Source organism: Cylas formicarius, unplaced genomic scaffold (genome assembly GCF_029955315.1).
Source record: "Cylas formicarius isolate icCylForm1 unplaced genomic scaffold, icCylForm1.1 PGA_scaffold_3__17_contigs__length_32017465, whole genome shotgun sequence".
Taxonomy (NCBI): domain Eukaryota; kingdom Metazoa; phylum Arthropoda; class Insecta; order Coleoptera; family Brentidae; genus Cylas; species Cylas formicarius.
In genome coordinates, this window is record NW_026844326.1 from 19,614,878 (window position 1) to 19,628,371 (window position 13,494).

Sequence of the window (13,494 nt, forward strand, 5' to 3'; positions counted from 1 at the left end):
CATCAATGTTCGTCAATTATTTAGTGGTTCACGACAGAAATGAAATGATTTGTTTGTAGAAAAGATACCGTAAAAGAGTTTAGATTAGCCGTGATGTGCGCCCTAACACAAACCTCCGCACTCTTTCCGTTAACCATACCCAATTTAGATTTCTAAACCCACCACCAGCAGCACCGACGACGACTTGTAACTTCACTTTTTCATCACCAGGGCGCTCGTCGCCGACGCGTGCTGCTTTTAAGATCGCGTGGACCGAACTGTTCCACTTACCTCGCAACGTAGACGGCACCCTCATGTCTTCGAGACTAACGGAAGGCGGTAATCCAGACGAACCAGTCGAAGGGTGCGAGTTCACCTGCCCGGGAGAGCAGGGACTGTGCATACCAGGTCGTCTGGTATGCAACGGGATCGTTAACTGCCCAAACGTGACGGAATCCAAAGGTAAAACTTCTTTGAAGGTTCGTGGGTCGTTTCAAAGACCGTTCGCATTTTAGGGACAGCCCCCAACGACGAGTCGCCTGACCTATGCGCGCAAGACACGGGTCCAGAGATAAATTGGTTCTACGTGGGCGCCGCTATCGTGTCACTTCTCGTCTTTCTGTGTTGTTGTTGCGTGTGGATGTGCCGCAGGTGTTGCAGGTACTGCTGCAGGGCGGACTAGAAATTCTCTCTACCCCGGAAGCCTTAATCACGATTAATGAGGGATGGGTAAAAAGGAGGAATCCCGACCCCCAAGCGCCCTTTCGCTGACATTAGCGTAGGTTTAGTTTTCGCAACGGCAAACGGCATCGACCCCGCACGAGTACCGACCCTACCCATTTCTTATAGTTATCGGAGCCTTAAATTAATTACGAACTCGCCATGCATAGTGTTGTGGGGTTGTTTTGGAGACGTCACGTGCAAATTGTTAACGTGTTCATATTGCGAAAGTGTACGGGATGCGTTTAGGAATACCCAATGTCAGACTCCACCCCTGTGACGTTTAATGTCTAGAAGAAATTGAAATTGGGCATTATTTTGTTTATATTGGATTAGTCGAACGTGATTACAATTCATAACTTAAAGCCTATGATAAACACTTTTTTATATAATTTCATATATTCGCCTACCATCCATAACTCTTAATAGTAATTTTCTTAAGACGTTGTTCAATAATGTTCTTCAAGCGTCAAGTCCCTACTGAACTTTGGCGACTACCATGTTCACGATGATTATACATCTTTCTAACTCATCTGTTTCAAGTCGCTTAGCCATGAAAGGCTCTTACGCCCAATCTACTGGTTTTCTTCTATTTTTCCGTTAAGGATAAGTCGAAGAAAGCCATGTCGATGTCCTCTAATTTTATGGCGTAGGTGTTTAAGTTTTGGTCCCTTGATAATATTCACAAGTAGTCTGTCGTGTCCTATTCTTCAAAGAACTTCTTCATTTCTGGTTCTAGAGGTCCAAGAGATTTTAGGCATTCTCCTGCATGTCCACATTTCAAATGCTTTGATCTTATTGAGCATTTCTTCTTCTTCTATACATAAGAATCGACCATTGATGTTTAGTGTATTGTTTGAAAGCAACGAGCTAAACTTCTCCTTATTGCATATGAAGGATTTATATCTTAATCAATCCAGCTGCCGAGATACTTTGGCACTCTCTCCAACGGTTCTTTGTTTAAAGGTAATAGGGTCTTTTTTTCTCTACTTTACTCACAATCATATACTTAGTTTTATTTATGTGAATAGATAACCCTACGTCCTTACAAATTTCATTGACTCTCTTACTAAGTTTGCAGGTCTACTAGATTTTCTGCTGCAATTGTGGCATCGTATTACTAACTATTTCAACTCCAATTCCTTTTAGGAATTCTCGCTCAATAGCAACTGGCTTCGATTCACTGCCGTTCACGGCAATGGTTCCAGTACGGATACGAAATCAGTCTAATGTCTTTATCACCTAGTTGGATGTTCTGTAGGGTTGATATCATTTTATATATCAGATAATATCGTTTTTATAGAAAAATCGGAATTATGTCGTTCACGATGTTATATGCTTCTATGCATACTTCATTTCGAAATTACAATATTTGCATAGTTTCGAAAATTACGAGAGATATCCGTAATACGTCTTAACGCCGCGATTTTTGTAGAAACGTTTTTTGAAAATTGTCATTGTTTACGCAAATTCATAATTTTCGGAGTGACGCCTGGCATCTTGGGACCATCCTATACGATTTCACGTTCGATAATAATTCCGCGAGTCTCTGGTTATGGTTGTGGCGGGCCATACGAAAAAATACTAAACCAATCGTCAATTTCGGTACAGTTGTGATACATTACATTCGTATATTTATCGATTTGTGCGGGAAAACTCCCTTTTCAATTTCTGTTGGTGCGCCCTCTACATGCAACGTACAAGATAAAGGTTCTGCAAAATGGCCCCAGTTTGCAAAAAAAAAAACCGAAACCCAAGCGAAGGTACAATTAGTGACGCACAACACAGACATACACACACAAAATGTATAAAAAAAACAACATAAAAATTATAGATTATAGGGACGTCTACGTTGACATTTTTCGATATCCGTTTCGGGCGAGCACGCGAGTTTTTTCGTCTGCGGAAAAGCGAAATGTTCTAAAAACTAATTGTAAAATAATCGCATAAAAATTGTCGGCGGTATAACCCGCTCCGACTGTAAATTTGGAGTTTTAACGACCCTAAACCACTTCCTCCCCCATGTAAATATTGTGTAATTTTCACATGGTCGTGTGATATAATAAATAAAATTGTATTGTTTTATTTATTACCCGTTGTTTTTATTTTGGTCTTATCTGGAAAGAAGGTCCTAAAGACAAATTGAAATTCAGGTCCAGACAAATAAACTAAAAAAATATAAAAAAATCCAAAACAAGTTCGAATTTATTTTCGATGAAAAAAATCAAAGAACATACAAAAGTCATATTCGAATCTAATCCAGTTTACGTTTTCATTAAAATAAAGATTTTTAAGTCAAATCCATATTTTTTTAAATACAGGCATGACAAAAGAAAATCCTACGGACTAAACAAATACAAATATGCACAAATCAACCAAAGTTAAATTCAAGTCAAATCCATTTTGGCGTACTTTGTACTTTCATTTATTTCATCACGATGCGTTTAAACCCTAACCTCAGGTCACCCTTGACGGTGTTACCCAACGAGTTGGAGTCGAATTGCAGAGGAATCTGGGTCTCCCGGAGAGGTACGAGCTCGAACTCGGACAGGAGGTGATACAGGACAATCTTTATCTCCAGCAGGGCGAACCTAGAAGCCACGCACCCTCTCGGTCCTATACCGAAAGGCATATAGGTGTACGGTGAGATGTTGACTTTGTTTTCATCAGAAAACCTTTCAGGATCGAACTTGTCTGGCTCCGGGTAATATCTGGGATCCATATGAAGTCCGTAGGTGGGTAAAAGCACCAGGTCGCCCTTGTTCAATTTGACGGCCACTTCGTCCGGGGAAAGGGGTTCTATGGTGTAAGGTTTGGTGCAGACTCGGTCCGTTGCTGGTCCAGGGGGCCATTTTCGTAGAATCTCTGACACCACCATGTCTAGATATTTCATTCCCAGTAAAGTATCGTAGGTGATCTTAGCGTCGTAGCGATCTTTGACCTCGACGATTTCGTTACGAAGCTTTTGCTGGATGTCGAGGTTGAGAGCCAACTCGTAGGCACCGAACGACAACGCCGTCGAGACTGTCTCGAAACCGGCGAGGAAAAATAACAACGCTTGGGAGATTATGTCGGCGTCAGTGATGGTGGGGAGGGACTTTGTCTTCTCAGTTACTAAGTAGAAAAGGTTGATATTTAGTATAAGATTTATAGCATAGCGTAAGTATTATTGTGGTCTAGACATAATTGTGAAACGGACTTTACTAACCGAAGTCTGTTTCACGAGCCGTAGCGAATCCGGTGTCGACGGGAGCTTCATCATCAGACTTGGCATCCAACAAGATGTTGATGACGTCAGGTCGTTCTATCCCTAGTTGTCTTCTACCTCTAGCGACCGAAATCGCCTCCGAAATGACCCTTTTGAAGTATTCACTCGATTCTCCGTCGAATACGCTCGCTTGAAAAAACTGCGCAGCATGGAAAAAAATATTTTCATTTATCGCCAATAATTTACCCACAAAAACGGAAATTTTAAGGATATTTTAGATTTTTTGCCCACAAACGACACACCCTGTATATGATAAAATCATTGTTCGAAGTAGAGGTTACAGCCCTGGATTTTCGCCAATACCTGGTTCGAGAATTTTTTGAAAATAGTAAATGGTTTTCGAGAAAATAAGTTTTTTCTGAAACCATGCAGTGCGCCGTAGTAATCAATGACGTCATCGCGTCTTGACAGCCCCCGAAATAACGATTTCAATATGGATTTTTTCGAATATCCGGAGCAACGTATGTTACGAAAACCGTAAATACAAAAATTGTAGCTCTTGATGCGGCCTATGGCACCGTTTGAACCAATTAGCCATATTTTTTACAATTTTTGATTTGCGGCTAATAATTTACTCTGTAAAATTTTATAGGTCTTTTAGATTTTTGCCTATAATTTGAAAACCCTATATATAATCGAAAAAATGCCCGAAATAAATGTTATTGTACTGGATCTTCTGCGGAGGAAAACATATTTTTTTGGAAGCTAAAATTAAGAAATAATTTTTTTTTAAATGCTTGATAAAATTTAATTTTAAATTAAAAATTAAAAAAAAAAATAAATTTAAATGTGGACACGGACTTTTACTTCTCTGCTAAATTTGAAGTTGATATCTGCAAATTTAGGACACTTAACATATCTCTGATTTAGCACGGAATATCGGGAACACCCTGTGCAATAGGTGAAAACCTTAAGTACAATAGTTTTTGCTGTCTATGCGGGCTATATCGCAATATAAAAGAAAGTGAAATCTGAATCATAGTCTTTCAGTTATAACCAATTTTCAATAATAGGGGGACCCATTTTTCAGTTTTTTTTATTTGCGGCGCACCCTGTACATTTTTGAAAAATTGTCAACAATGAAAGTTTACAGAGCCGTATCTTGTGCATATTCTGGTTCAAGAATTTTTTTGGTCTCGTAAACAGTTTTTGAAAAATGATGCTTTTTAATTTTTTTTTAATTTTTTAGAATACTTAGGAGCTAACTAAAGAGCATAACGCCCCCTCAAACAATATATAAGCAGGTACAGAGTAAAATGCAAGCCGGTTTCAGTCAAGCTCTGAAGAAGCCCACAGGATGATTGGCGAAACGCTAGCAAGTTCGACTCAACAACAACCACCGCAGGAGGAATCCAGAAGTTTTGTAAATAGCATAACAGTTTACTTTATTTATTTGATCTTTGAATTCTTTCACACATGTTGACGTCTGCAGATCACCTGCGCAACTTTGGTTAGGAATCTATAATTTTACTTGTTTAGTTAAGAATCTGTTTTTTTTTTCATTCTTCGTATTTTTTAATTTTGAAGACAAATCTTGGATAGTTTCGGTTAGTACAATAAAATTTTGATATGTCATGGTACTTGCCTTCATTAATTTAGGACACACTATGTACCCGAAAAATTTTAGCATGGTGGAAGGACCTGATAGACTTGTCAACTGTTTGCCCATGAGGTAAAATTCATTATTCGGCTCGGCCAGAGAATTCACTTCTACCCCAAAAGCCATGCTCGCTATAACATCGTTGGAAAATCTAAACAAAGCCGCGTTAAAACCCAGTCAATTGTCAAAGTCTTGAGCCATAAACCCAATAATCCACTCATAAATGCGCTCGAATCAATCATAAATTCCTAGGATAAGTTAAGTTAGAAACGTCTCATTGCGCCAAAACTGTACCCTCGCATAGTTTTTATTATTAACTAACTATTACTATAACTTAGTAACTAAGAAAGGAAATATGATTGTAACTAAACAAAATAACAATGCACGTGATTACCTCGAAAAGGCGTCCTTAACTTCGACGTCGATCAGATCTTTGCTTAGTGTCGAATAGTGTCTGACGAAGTTTTCGGCCCCTTGCGATATCAGTTGGAACATGGACTTGATTTTGCTACTGGTAAACGCGCAGGACAAACAACTTCTCATTCGTTTCCACTCCTGTCCTGGAATTTTTTTTAATGATATATAACTTTAGTCAGGGGCGGCTGGTGTATATGCGCTGCAGTACTGCAGCGCTCCCAAAAAACTAAGAAGAAGAAAAAGAAGAAAAGATAAAAAAAACTGCAATGGAAATGCCGCCGGACCCGTACATAAAGTCGACCAGTGAAATAACCAACCATAATCGTACTGTCGATGTCGCTGAATTGTTCGAACGTGCCCTCAGCGCTCTTTGGAATACCCGCGCAGCACACCTCGATGGTCTGACCAAAGCCGTGGTTTAAATAGCATTTAGCCCAGTGCAATTTCGAAGAGGGTTAATAGCATCAAATTTTCACGAGGTGTTGTGATTTACTGATTCACAGCGCAGCGCGTTGAACGTAATGTTTAGTTTGATTAATGTAAAGAGATTTTTGATATATTCATACCAAGAAAAGTTATAATTAAAAGCAAAAGTTATACAAGGAAATTTAGTAAAGACGTCTACTCAAAAAATAAATGTATATGTGGATGTAACAAAAAACTGTTCTATATTGTTTTTCGGTGCCGATAAAGCTTGGGTAGGGATCACCGACCTAGAGAATTTAAGTTTGAAAATAAAGATATGAAAATGCCTAAAAGTCATAATTGTAAAGAATTTGCGTTATTACGGGCAACCAATATTAGGGTTCGATTAGATTTTGCTTATGGGCTAAATATACAGAAACATGATGAAAAATAGCTATATTTTATCAAAAGTTATTATTTGTCTTTACTTTTGGGGAGCTTTTGAATTCTTTCCTGCAACATGCGGAGAGCGAAACTTCCGAGAGTCCCGGGATATTTTGTGGTCTTATTAATTTTTCAGCTGAATTAGATACAACTCTAAGTGAGCACCTAAAAAGGTCTTTGATATTTAAACGCACTTCCAAAGAAATTCAGAATGATCTGTTACAGTGCATGCTTGAAGTTTGTCATGAACAAATAATTAAGGTTTTTGGTTATGGTAATTTTTTTCCAAGAATTACAGACCACCTTAAAATTTTTCACACGAGTTTCCCTGGCGTCTGTCAATGATAAAAGTAAATTAATTTCTGAAAATGTTTCTCACAAAAATAATTGAAAAAACATAAAAATTGAGGCACAAACTGGGAGCTCACCCCTCAACTGAAACAGTAGCTTGCCCCAGTTAGGATCAGCGTCGGAATCCAAAAATCCCCTGTGGTCCGTAAAGTGATCAAACCTCTTCACCGTGATTTCTTTGATGAGGTCTGGGTCTTTGATAGCCAACGCCGGCATATAAAACTGGTACATCCCGAAATATCTTGAAGATAGAGCGGGGATGACACAAATTACGAGATAAGTCACCCAGAGCTTTACCTGACATCGTTAACCATATTGTATATTTCTCTTGAGGCCGGTGCTATGCCCATGCGCTTGATTATAGTGACCCAGGTGTCGCCAAGGATGGGCCATGGTTTAGTTTGCTTCACGCCAATGCGGGTCCAGTAATGATGCGGTCTTACCAAAAAGTACCAGATGAGGATGGCGAAGAGAGCCAGCAACAGCAACATTTCAGTGCAATTTTTAATGCGGATTAATAAACAATGGTTCAGGATTAGATCATTCGCTCGAACACACCGCAAGTAAATGAAACGACCTTGAGAGTTGATATTTTTAGCCCTGGAATTTATCGGAATGCAGCAGCGCGGCCGAATCGGACCTGGAAATACTCGGCGTTGTAGTTTTTTAAATCGTATCCTACTTAGATTCCCGACACTATTTTTGGAAATTTAAAATTTACAGTTTAACATTTTTCAAGAGAAAAAATTCTGAATGGGAAATAATTTTGACGTTTTGAATGTGTCCTCCCGTCGAGACGCTGATGATCGCCCTCCACATTAGGTCGCTGCATTAATCGCTCCGATGACAACATAATATATGAACATTTCTTTGCATGAATGTCACGTTTATCATATGTGCGCTTCATAACCTAATTTTTTAGAAAATTTTCGTTCTTTTTTAAAAACGTTTACTTCTTTCATCGATCATATTTTACCTCTTACTGTGGTGTTTTAAAACGAAACTATTTTGGAAACAGTAATACCAAATTGGACGTTCCGCCCAAAAAAAGAAACTGCAAGGTTGCACATATCCATCGGGATCCAAAAGTAAATTGCAAACAGTTCTCGATTGACCGTCCGGTAACGCTGGTAAAGTTCATTGTGATTTGTAATGACGTATTTTTTACATAAAAATAAATGTAATTTCCTTCTTAACATTCATTCGGTGGTTTTGTTTTTAATAAAAAAACATATTTTCTAACTAAAATTTTGTGGCGCCTTTGATTTTAGAATTAGATAATTAAAATACATTTTTTTATTATTCTTTTTAGGATAATAATAATAACAAATTGTTTATTGCCCAAAAGATACAAGTTTTTACCCCAGCCATAACGCTTTAGTTTATTTAATTATAAAATTCGAGTTTGTATTTGGGATAAACAAGAAAATAACACATCATAATAACAGTTAATTAAACTTAAAACAAGGGAAGATGAACCAAAATAATGGATTGCGTTAATTGAAGTTGCTTTTAGCCATAGCTTTAAACTTAGTCAATGTCTGTGTGACAATTTTATAGTATAGTTCAAAATAAATAAGAAGTAAAAGTTCAGATTTTCACTAATTTAAATATTTTTACATTACTAGTGTTTCGACAACACCGTGTCTTTATCAAATCAACATTTGATTTTTTTTTTGAAACAATAGTCATGTAAAAATATTTAAATTCGTGAAAATCTGCACTTTTAGTTCTTATTTATTTTGATAAATGGATTTTCATCAAGTAAAAGCCACATCAGTTCGATTATAGTGTGGTTGCCGAATAGTTCATAGAAGATAATAGTTAATAGAAAATAATGAGATATTTTTTATTATCATTTATATGATAAGCTTTAAAAAATAATATCAGCGCATTTTTTCACTTTATAAAAAATGTATTCGTTAAATGGTCGAAAAAAAGAAATTACAAAAAAATTAAATTAATATTCCGAGAGATGAAAGCTTGTTGATACCAATGAAGCAACCCGTGTTTACGACGATAAAATAAAGACCCTCCCCAAATGCCACATTCTGTATTTCTAATTGTACAAAGCAAAAACGTAATATTTTATTGCTTAGTTCGCTCCAAACGTTTTAACCCGAACCACAGTCCATCTTCGACGACGATATTCAGTGACCTCTTCGCCAATCTCAACGGTATCACGCTCCTCGCCGTTGGTACCACCTCAAACGCCGCCAACAAGTTGAACAGCAACATTTTCACCTCCAATAGCGCGAACCTGGACCCTATACAATTCCTCGGCCCCACCCCAAAGGGTAAATACGTATAAGGCCGGATTTTACCCTTATTTTCGTCGGAAAAACGCTCCGGATCGAATTTATCCGGGTCCGGGAAATTTACCGGATCCCTGTGGATCGCCTGGAACGGCAGGATGACCACGTCACCCACCCGGAGTCGTACAGATTCCTCACCAGGTTTCACAGCTTCAATGACGTACGGTTTCGTACACACCCTGTCCATCCCAATGATAGGCGGCCATTTTCTCAACACCTCCGACACTACCATGTCGAGGTACTTCATTCCCAGTAAGGCCTCGTAGGTAATTTTACCCTCGCAACGTCTCTGGACTTCGAGGATTTCGTCCCTCAACTTGCCTTGGACCTCGGGATGGCAGGCGAGCTCGTACCCCGCGAAAGACATCGCCGTAGAGGTGCTATCGAAGCCAGCGAAGAAGAATATCAACGCCTGTGAGGTTATGTCGTCGTTGGTGATCGCCGGTTGAGGCTTGGATCGACCTGAAAGCGTCTCCGATGCGTCACGTGTGAAATGACAGGCGGATGAAAAAGGAAGGAAAAAAAGTTTCTAAAACTCTTTGCAGCGGAAAACCGCGTACCAAGCCCTCAAAAAATAAGATAACGTCGATAATTACTGTGATGTTTATAGGAGCAGTGAAGTTAACCTATTCAGAAAAAGACGAAGTTGATTCACCTAGAGAAGATTCTTCAACGGTGGCGAACCCTGTGTCTACCAGGACGGGTTCTTCGTCCTTGGCTCCTTTCTTCGCTTCCAAGAGAATGTTGATCATGTCAGGACGCACGATGCCCTCTTCTTCGCGCACTCTCATAGTTTCCGTCAGCACCTTTTGGAAAAAACGGGTCGCCCCGCTGTCTATGAGACCGATCTTCAGCGTCTAGAATTTTGAGTTCGTTAATTTGAACTGCCAAGTTATTAAAAACGCCAAGACGTGACAAAACAGCAAACTGTACAAGTGGCATGTCCTGACTATTTTTATAGAGAAGGGACCGATCGAATTTCCGTCCATGCTTCTACAATTAACCCGCTAACCTGCATTTTGTGCCGTTTTCTTTCTAAACAGCGATATCTTCAGTATCTTTTTACCTGAAATATTTAATAGGATCTGGACATATTTTCAAAAAAATACTGCCGTAAAAATGCCGCATCCGAACTTAAGCGGTCATGTTGGTTTTTAAATGCCCCAAGATCGCTGGTTAAAAACGAGATTTTAAATCTCCCGCATGCGCATGTGGAATAGACCTTCCCATTTTTTTAAATAATTGCTTCATAAGTTCCTGTATTATCAGCATTATGTAGGGCCTCTATATCTCTAGCAGCACTGTGGGTATGTCGTATCGGCGTGCAGTAGTGATGGGTCGATCCGTCTGGACTAGGTAGAAGTGAACGAGTTCAAGGTATCTACTAGATATATAGCTGACAGTACAGAAATTCATGAACCAACTATGTAAAAATTTCTTCTTCTTCGTTTTTAACCAAAGGCCGCTCTAATGACAAATTCTGACGTAGAACCCATAAGACCTAGCAACAAACAACATGGCCGCTGACAGATCGTCGATGTTTGGATGCCGCATCCACGATTTTTACGACAGTATTTTCTCAAAATATGTCGAAATCCTATTCAATTTTCAGGCAAAAAACTGGTTAAAGCGTGGAAAATCAATGCCGAATTGCTTTTGTTCTTCAAGCCCTGTAAATAAGATGCAATTTTTACATGTATTTTTTTATGTAAGCTATTTTTTTTTTGTAAATCGGCGCAAAGCGTTAGTTTTCGTAAACTCATAGGTTTAACATCCTTTGAAATGAGATGCTAGATAACGCACATGAAACATCTATGTGAAAAAATGTTGAAGAAGCACCTCCTATAGACAGTAATTCACAGGGGTTATTTATTATGCTTGTTTTAGTAAAAATTCAACTTGTTGCTTAATTACGGCAATGTACAAATTCAATCAGCTGGAGGGTGACGCGTGCGCAAAAGAATCATACCTTCTATATGAAAAAAATCATAGCCACCTGCGACTAACTAAAATAGAAAAAACAAACGCACGAAGCGGCTCACGGTTTCGATTAACTTGATTAAGACTGGCAACACTGGTACGATTGAACGTCGGCGACGCATCGCGCGTCGGTTGCAATAAGTGCTATTTTCTCGAAGCACTTTATGACTTATTTTTTGTCTTGTTAGCTGTAGTTTAATTTCATTTTTGTTTATTTTACCACTTATTTGTCACTGACAAATACTAAAATACTCTCTAATTTCAATCGAAATGCCCAACCCTATAACAACATAATCAATCTCTATTTTGCGGTGCTATACTGGATACTAGATTAGTCCACTGGCCTCTGTCCTTTCAGTGCGCAAAAGTATCGAAAGTTTCCAGCAATATCTTGCAGAAAAGAGTCAATAAAGCCAGCGACAAAAAATGGTTGTTTATACATTTTTCTACTCAGTTTTGTAAAATACCTAATTATACACTTATCTAGCGTGCGGAAAGCGTCACTTTATCACGTGAGTTTCTTTTTCCACGGATCCGAGCCACTCCGGACACTTTCGGGATACATATAATATACTATTTATTCCTCGTGCCATTTTAAAATTTACAACTTACTCTGAAGAGTTGCGGGAACATGAGGTAGCCGAAAAATTTGACGAACACTCGCAGCGACGTGAAATCCGTGATTTTTTTTCCACTCAGATAAAATTCATTTTCCGGTTGGGAGAGCGAGTCTACCGTCAGACCAAACGCTGACGTCGCAATGACGTCGTTGGCGAACCTAAAGACGGGTGGACGGTCAGAATCAGTTTTTTTTGTACCTCACTGTTACCTTGTAAAGGTATCTTTCAGTTCTAATTCGATGACGTCATCTCTATTTTTCAAGTGCTCAACGAATCTCTGCGCGGTGTCATTCATTAACTCGAATATAAACTTCATTTTGCTACTGGTGAAGGAGCCGGACAGAGTGCCCCTCATGTCGCGCCAGCGCTGGCCTAATAATCACGAGCGGGTTCTAATTTTTGTCGGTAGAAAAACCGTAAAAAAATCTATAAATTTCATAAAAATTTACTTAATTATTATCACTATTTCAAATTTTTCCCACAATTTGCAAAAAAAAATTGCCTCAAACATGAAACAGGGAGCCAGCGAAGCAGGCGCTCACCCTTCAAAGACAAAAGATTCCTGCCCGATACAGGGTCGGCTTCGGGGTCGAGGAACGTTCTGCGGTCCGTGAAGTGATCGAAATTCTTCACGGTTATTGACTTGATCAGTTCGGGATCTTTCACCAGGACCACTGGTGTGTAAAACTGATACATTCCGGTGTACCTAAAATTTGCGGGTGTTGGAGACGCAAGTCGGTGACGTTAGAGAAAGCGTACCTCGCGTCTGGATACAAGTTGTACACTGTCTGAAGCAGATCCGAAAAATTCTTGAGACCTAAAACGGTCGACCAAGAGTCGCCCAAAACGATCCAAGGTTTGGTTTGTTTCGCGCCTAACCTCTCCCAATAATGGAGCGGTTTATCCAGTAGGAACCACAAAATAACAACGGCCAAGATGAAAACGATCAGCCAAAACATCGTCAACGGCTAGAAAAAAATAGACGAATATGCAACCATTAATACACTTTTCCGCGCCGTCACTAGGCGTCTTATTTTTTGATAATTTGGCAATAGCGTATTTATTTACATCGAAATTAGTCTCGAACAAACAGCGACAACAGGTGTAACATTTTAGTACATGCGTCACATTGCCTTTTTTAAACACTTACGGTACACAAGGTGGTCCAGGAAAAGTATTTTACACGCTGCTCTCGATAACGAACACTGCCCGAATCTAATTGCATAGATTAACACGCTAATTTGATCCTAAGTGCTTTAATCTGTAGCAGCCTGCATCATCAACAACACCCAATGGCTCCATCTTACGACGCAATCTCGAAATCAACCGTTAGAAGTTAACCTTATAGATGGCGCGCTGTATAGACAAAAACAATTTAGAAACCTCGTTCAGCGC

At 39.1% G+C, this 13,494-nt stretch overlaps 2 protein-coding genes across 3 annotated transcripts in view; one reads left to right on the forward strand and one right to left on the reverse strand.

The window, feature by feature from the left end:
• Positions 1–2,773, forward strand: part of LOC132698913 (uncharacterized) — a 157,518-nt gene extending 154,745 nt beyond the window's left edge. For both annotated transcript variants that reach the window (XM_060665235.1, XM_060665236.1), the window contains 2 exons: positions 211–441; positions 495–2,773. In XM_060665235.1, the coding sequence (XP_060521218.1) occupies positions 211–441; positions 495–661 (398 nt within the window). In that variant the 3' untranslated portion in view covers positions 662–2,773. The remainder of the gene's footprint in view (positions 1–210; positions 442–494) is intronic.
• Positions 2,774–2,875: 102 nt separating this feature from the next.
• LOC132700075 (uncharacterized) lies at positions 2,876–13,409 on the reverse strand. The gene is made up of 13 exons (XM_060667193.1): positions 13,250–13,409; positions 12,859–13,067; positions 12,642–12,805; positions 12,309–12,471; positions 12,092–12,257; positions 10,155–10,356; positions 9,274–9,961; positions 7,482–7,880; positions 7,262–7,425; positions 5,962–6,127; positions 5,553–5,718; positions 3,908–4,106; positions 2,876–3,813 (listed from the first exon to the last, which is right to left on the reverse strand). Exons 1-13 carry the CDS (start codon positions 13,322–13,324, stop codon positions 3,125–3,127), a joined length of 3,450 nt encoding a protein of 1,149 aa, XP_060523176.1. The 5' UTR covers positions 13,325–13,409; the 3' UTR covers positions 2,876–3,124.
• Between the last annotated feature and the right edge of the window lie 85 nt (positions 13,410–13,494).

Bases quoted from the DNA above. Each gene is read 5' to 3' on its own strand.
- LOC132700075 (XM_060667193.1), bottom strand. From the start codon at position 13,324: ATGCAATTAGATTCGGGCAGTGTTCGTTATCGAGAGCAGCGTGTAAAA. The intron at 12,472-12,641 runs GTGAGCGCCTGC...CGTGATTATTAG, and splicing joins GAATCTTTTGTCTTTGAAGG to GCCAGCGCTGGCGCGACATG. The intron at 4,107-5,552 runs GCAAGTACCATG...CATGCTGCGCAG, and splicing joins TGTGTCCTAAATTAATGAAG to TTTTTTCAAGCGAGCGTATT.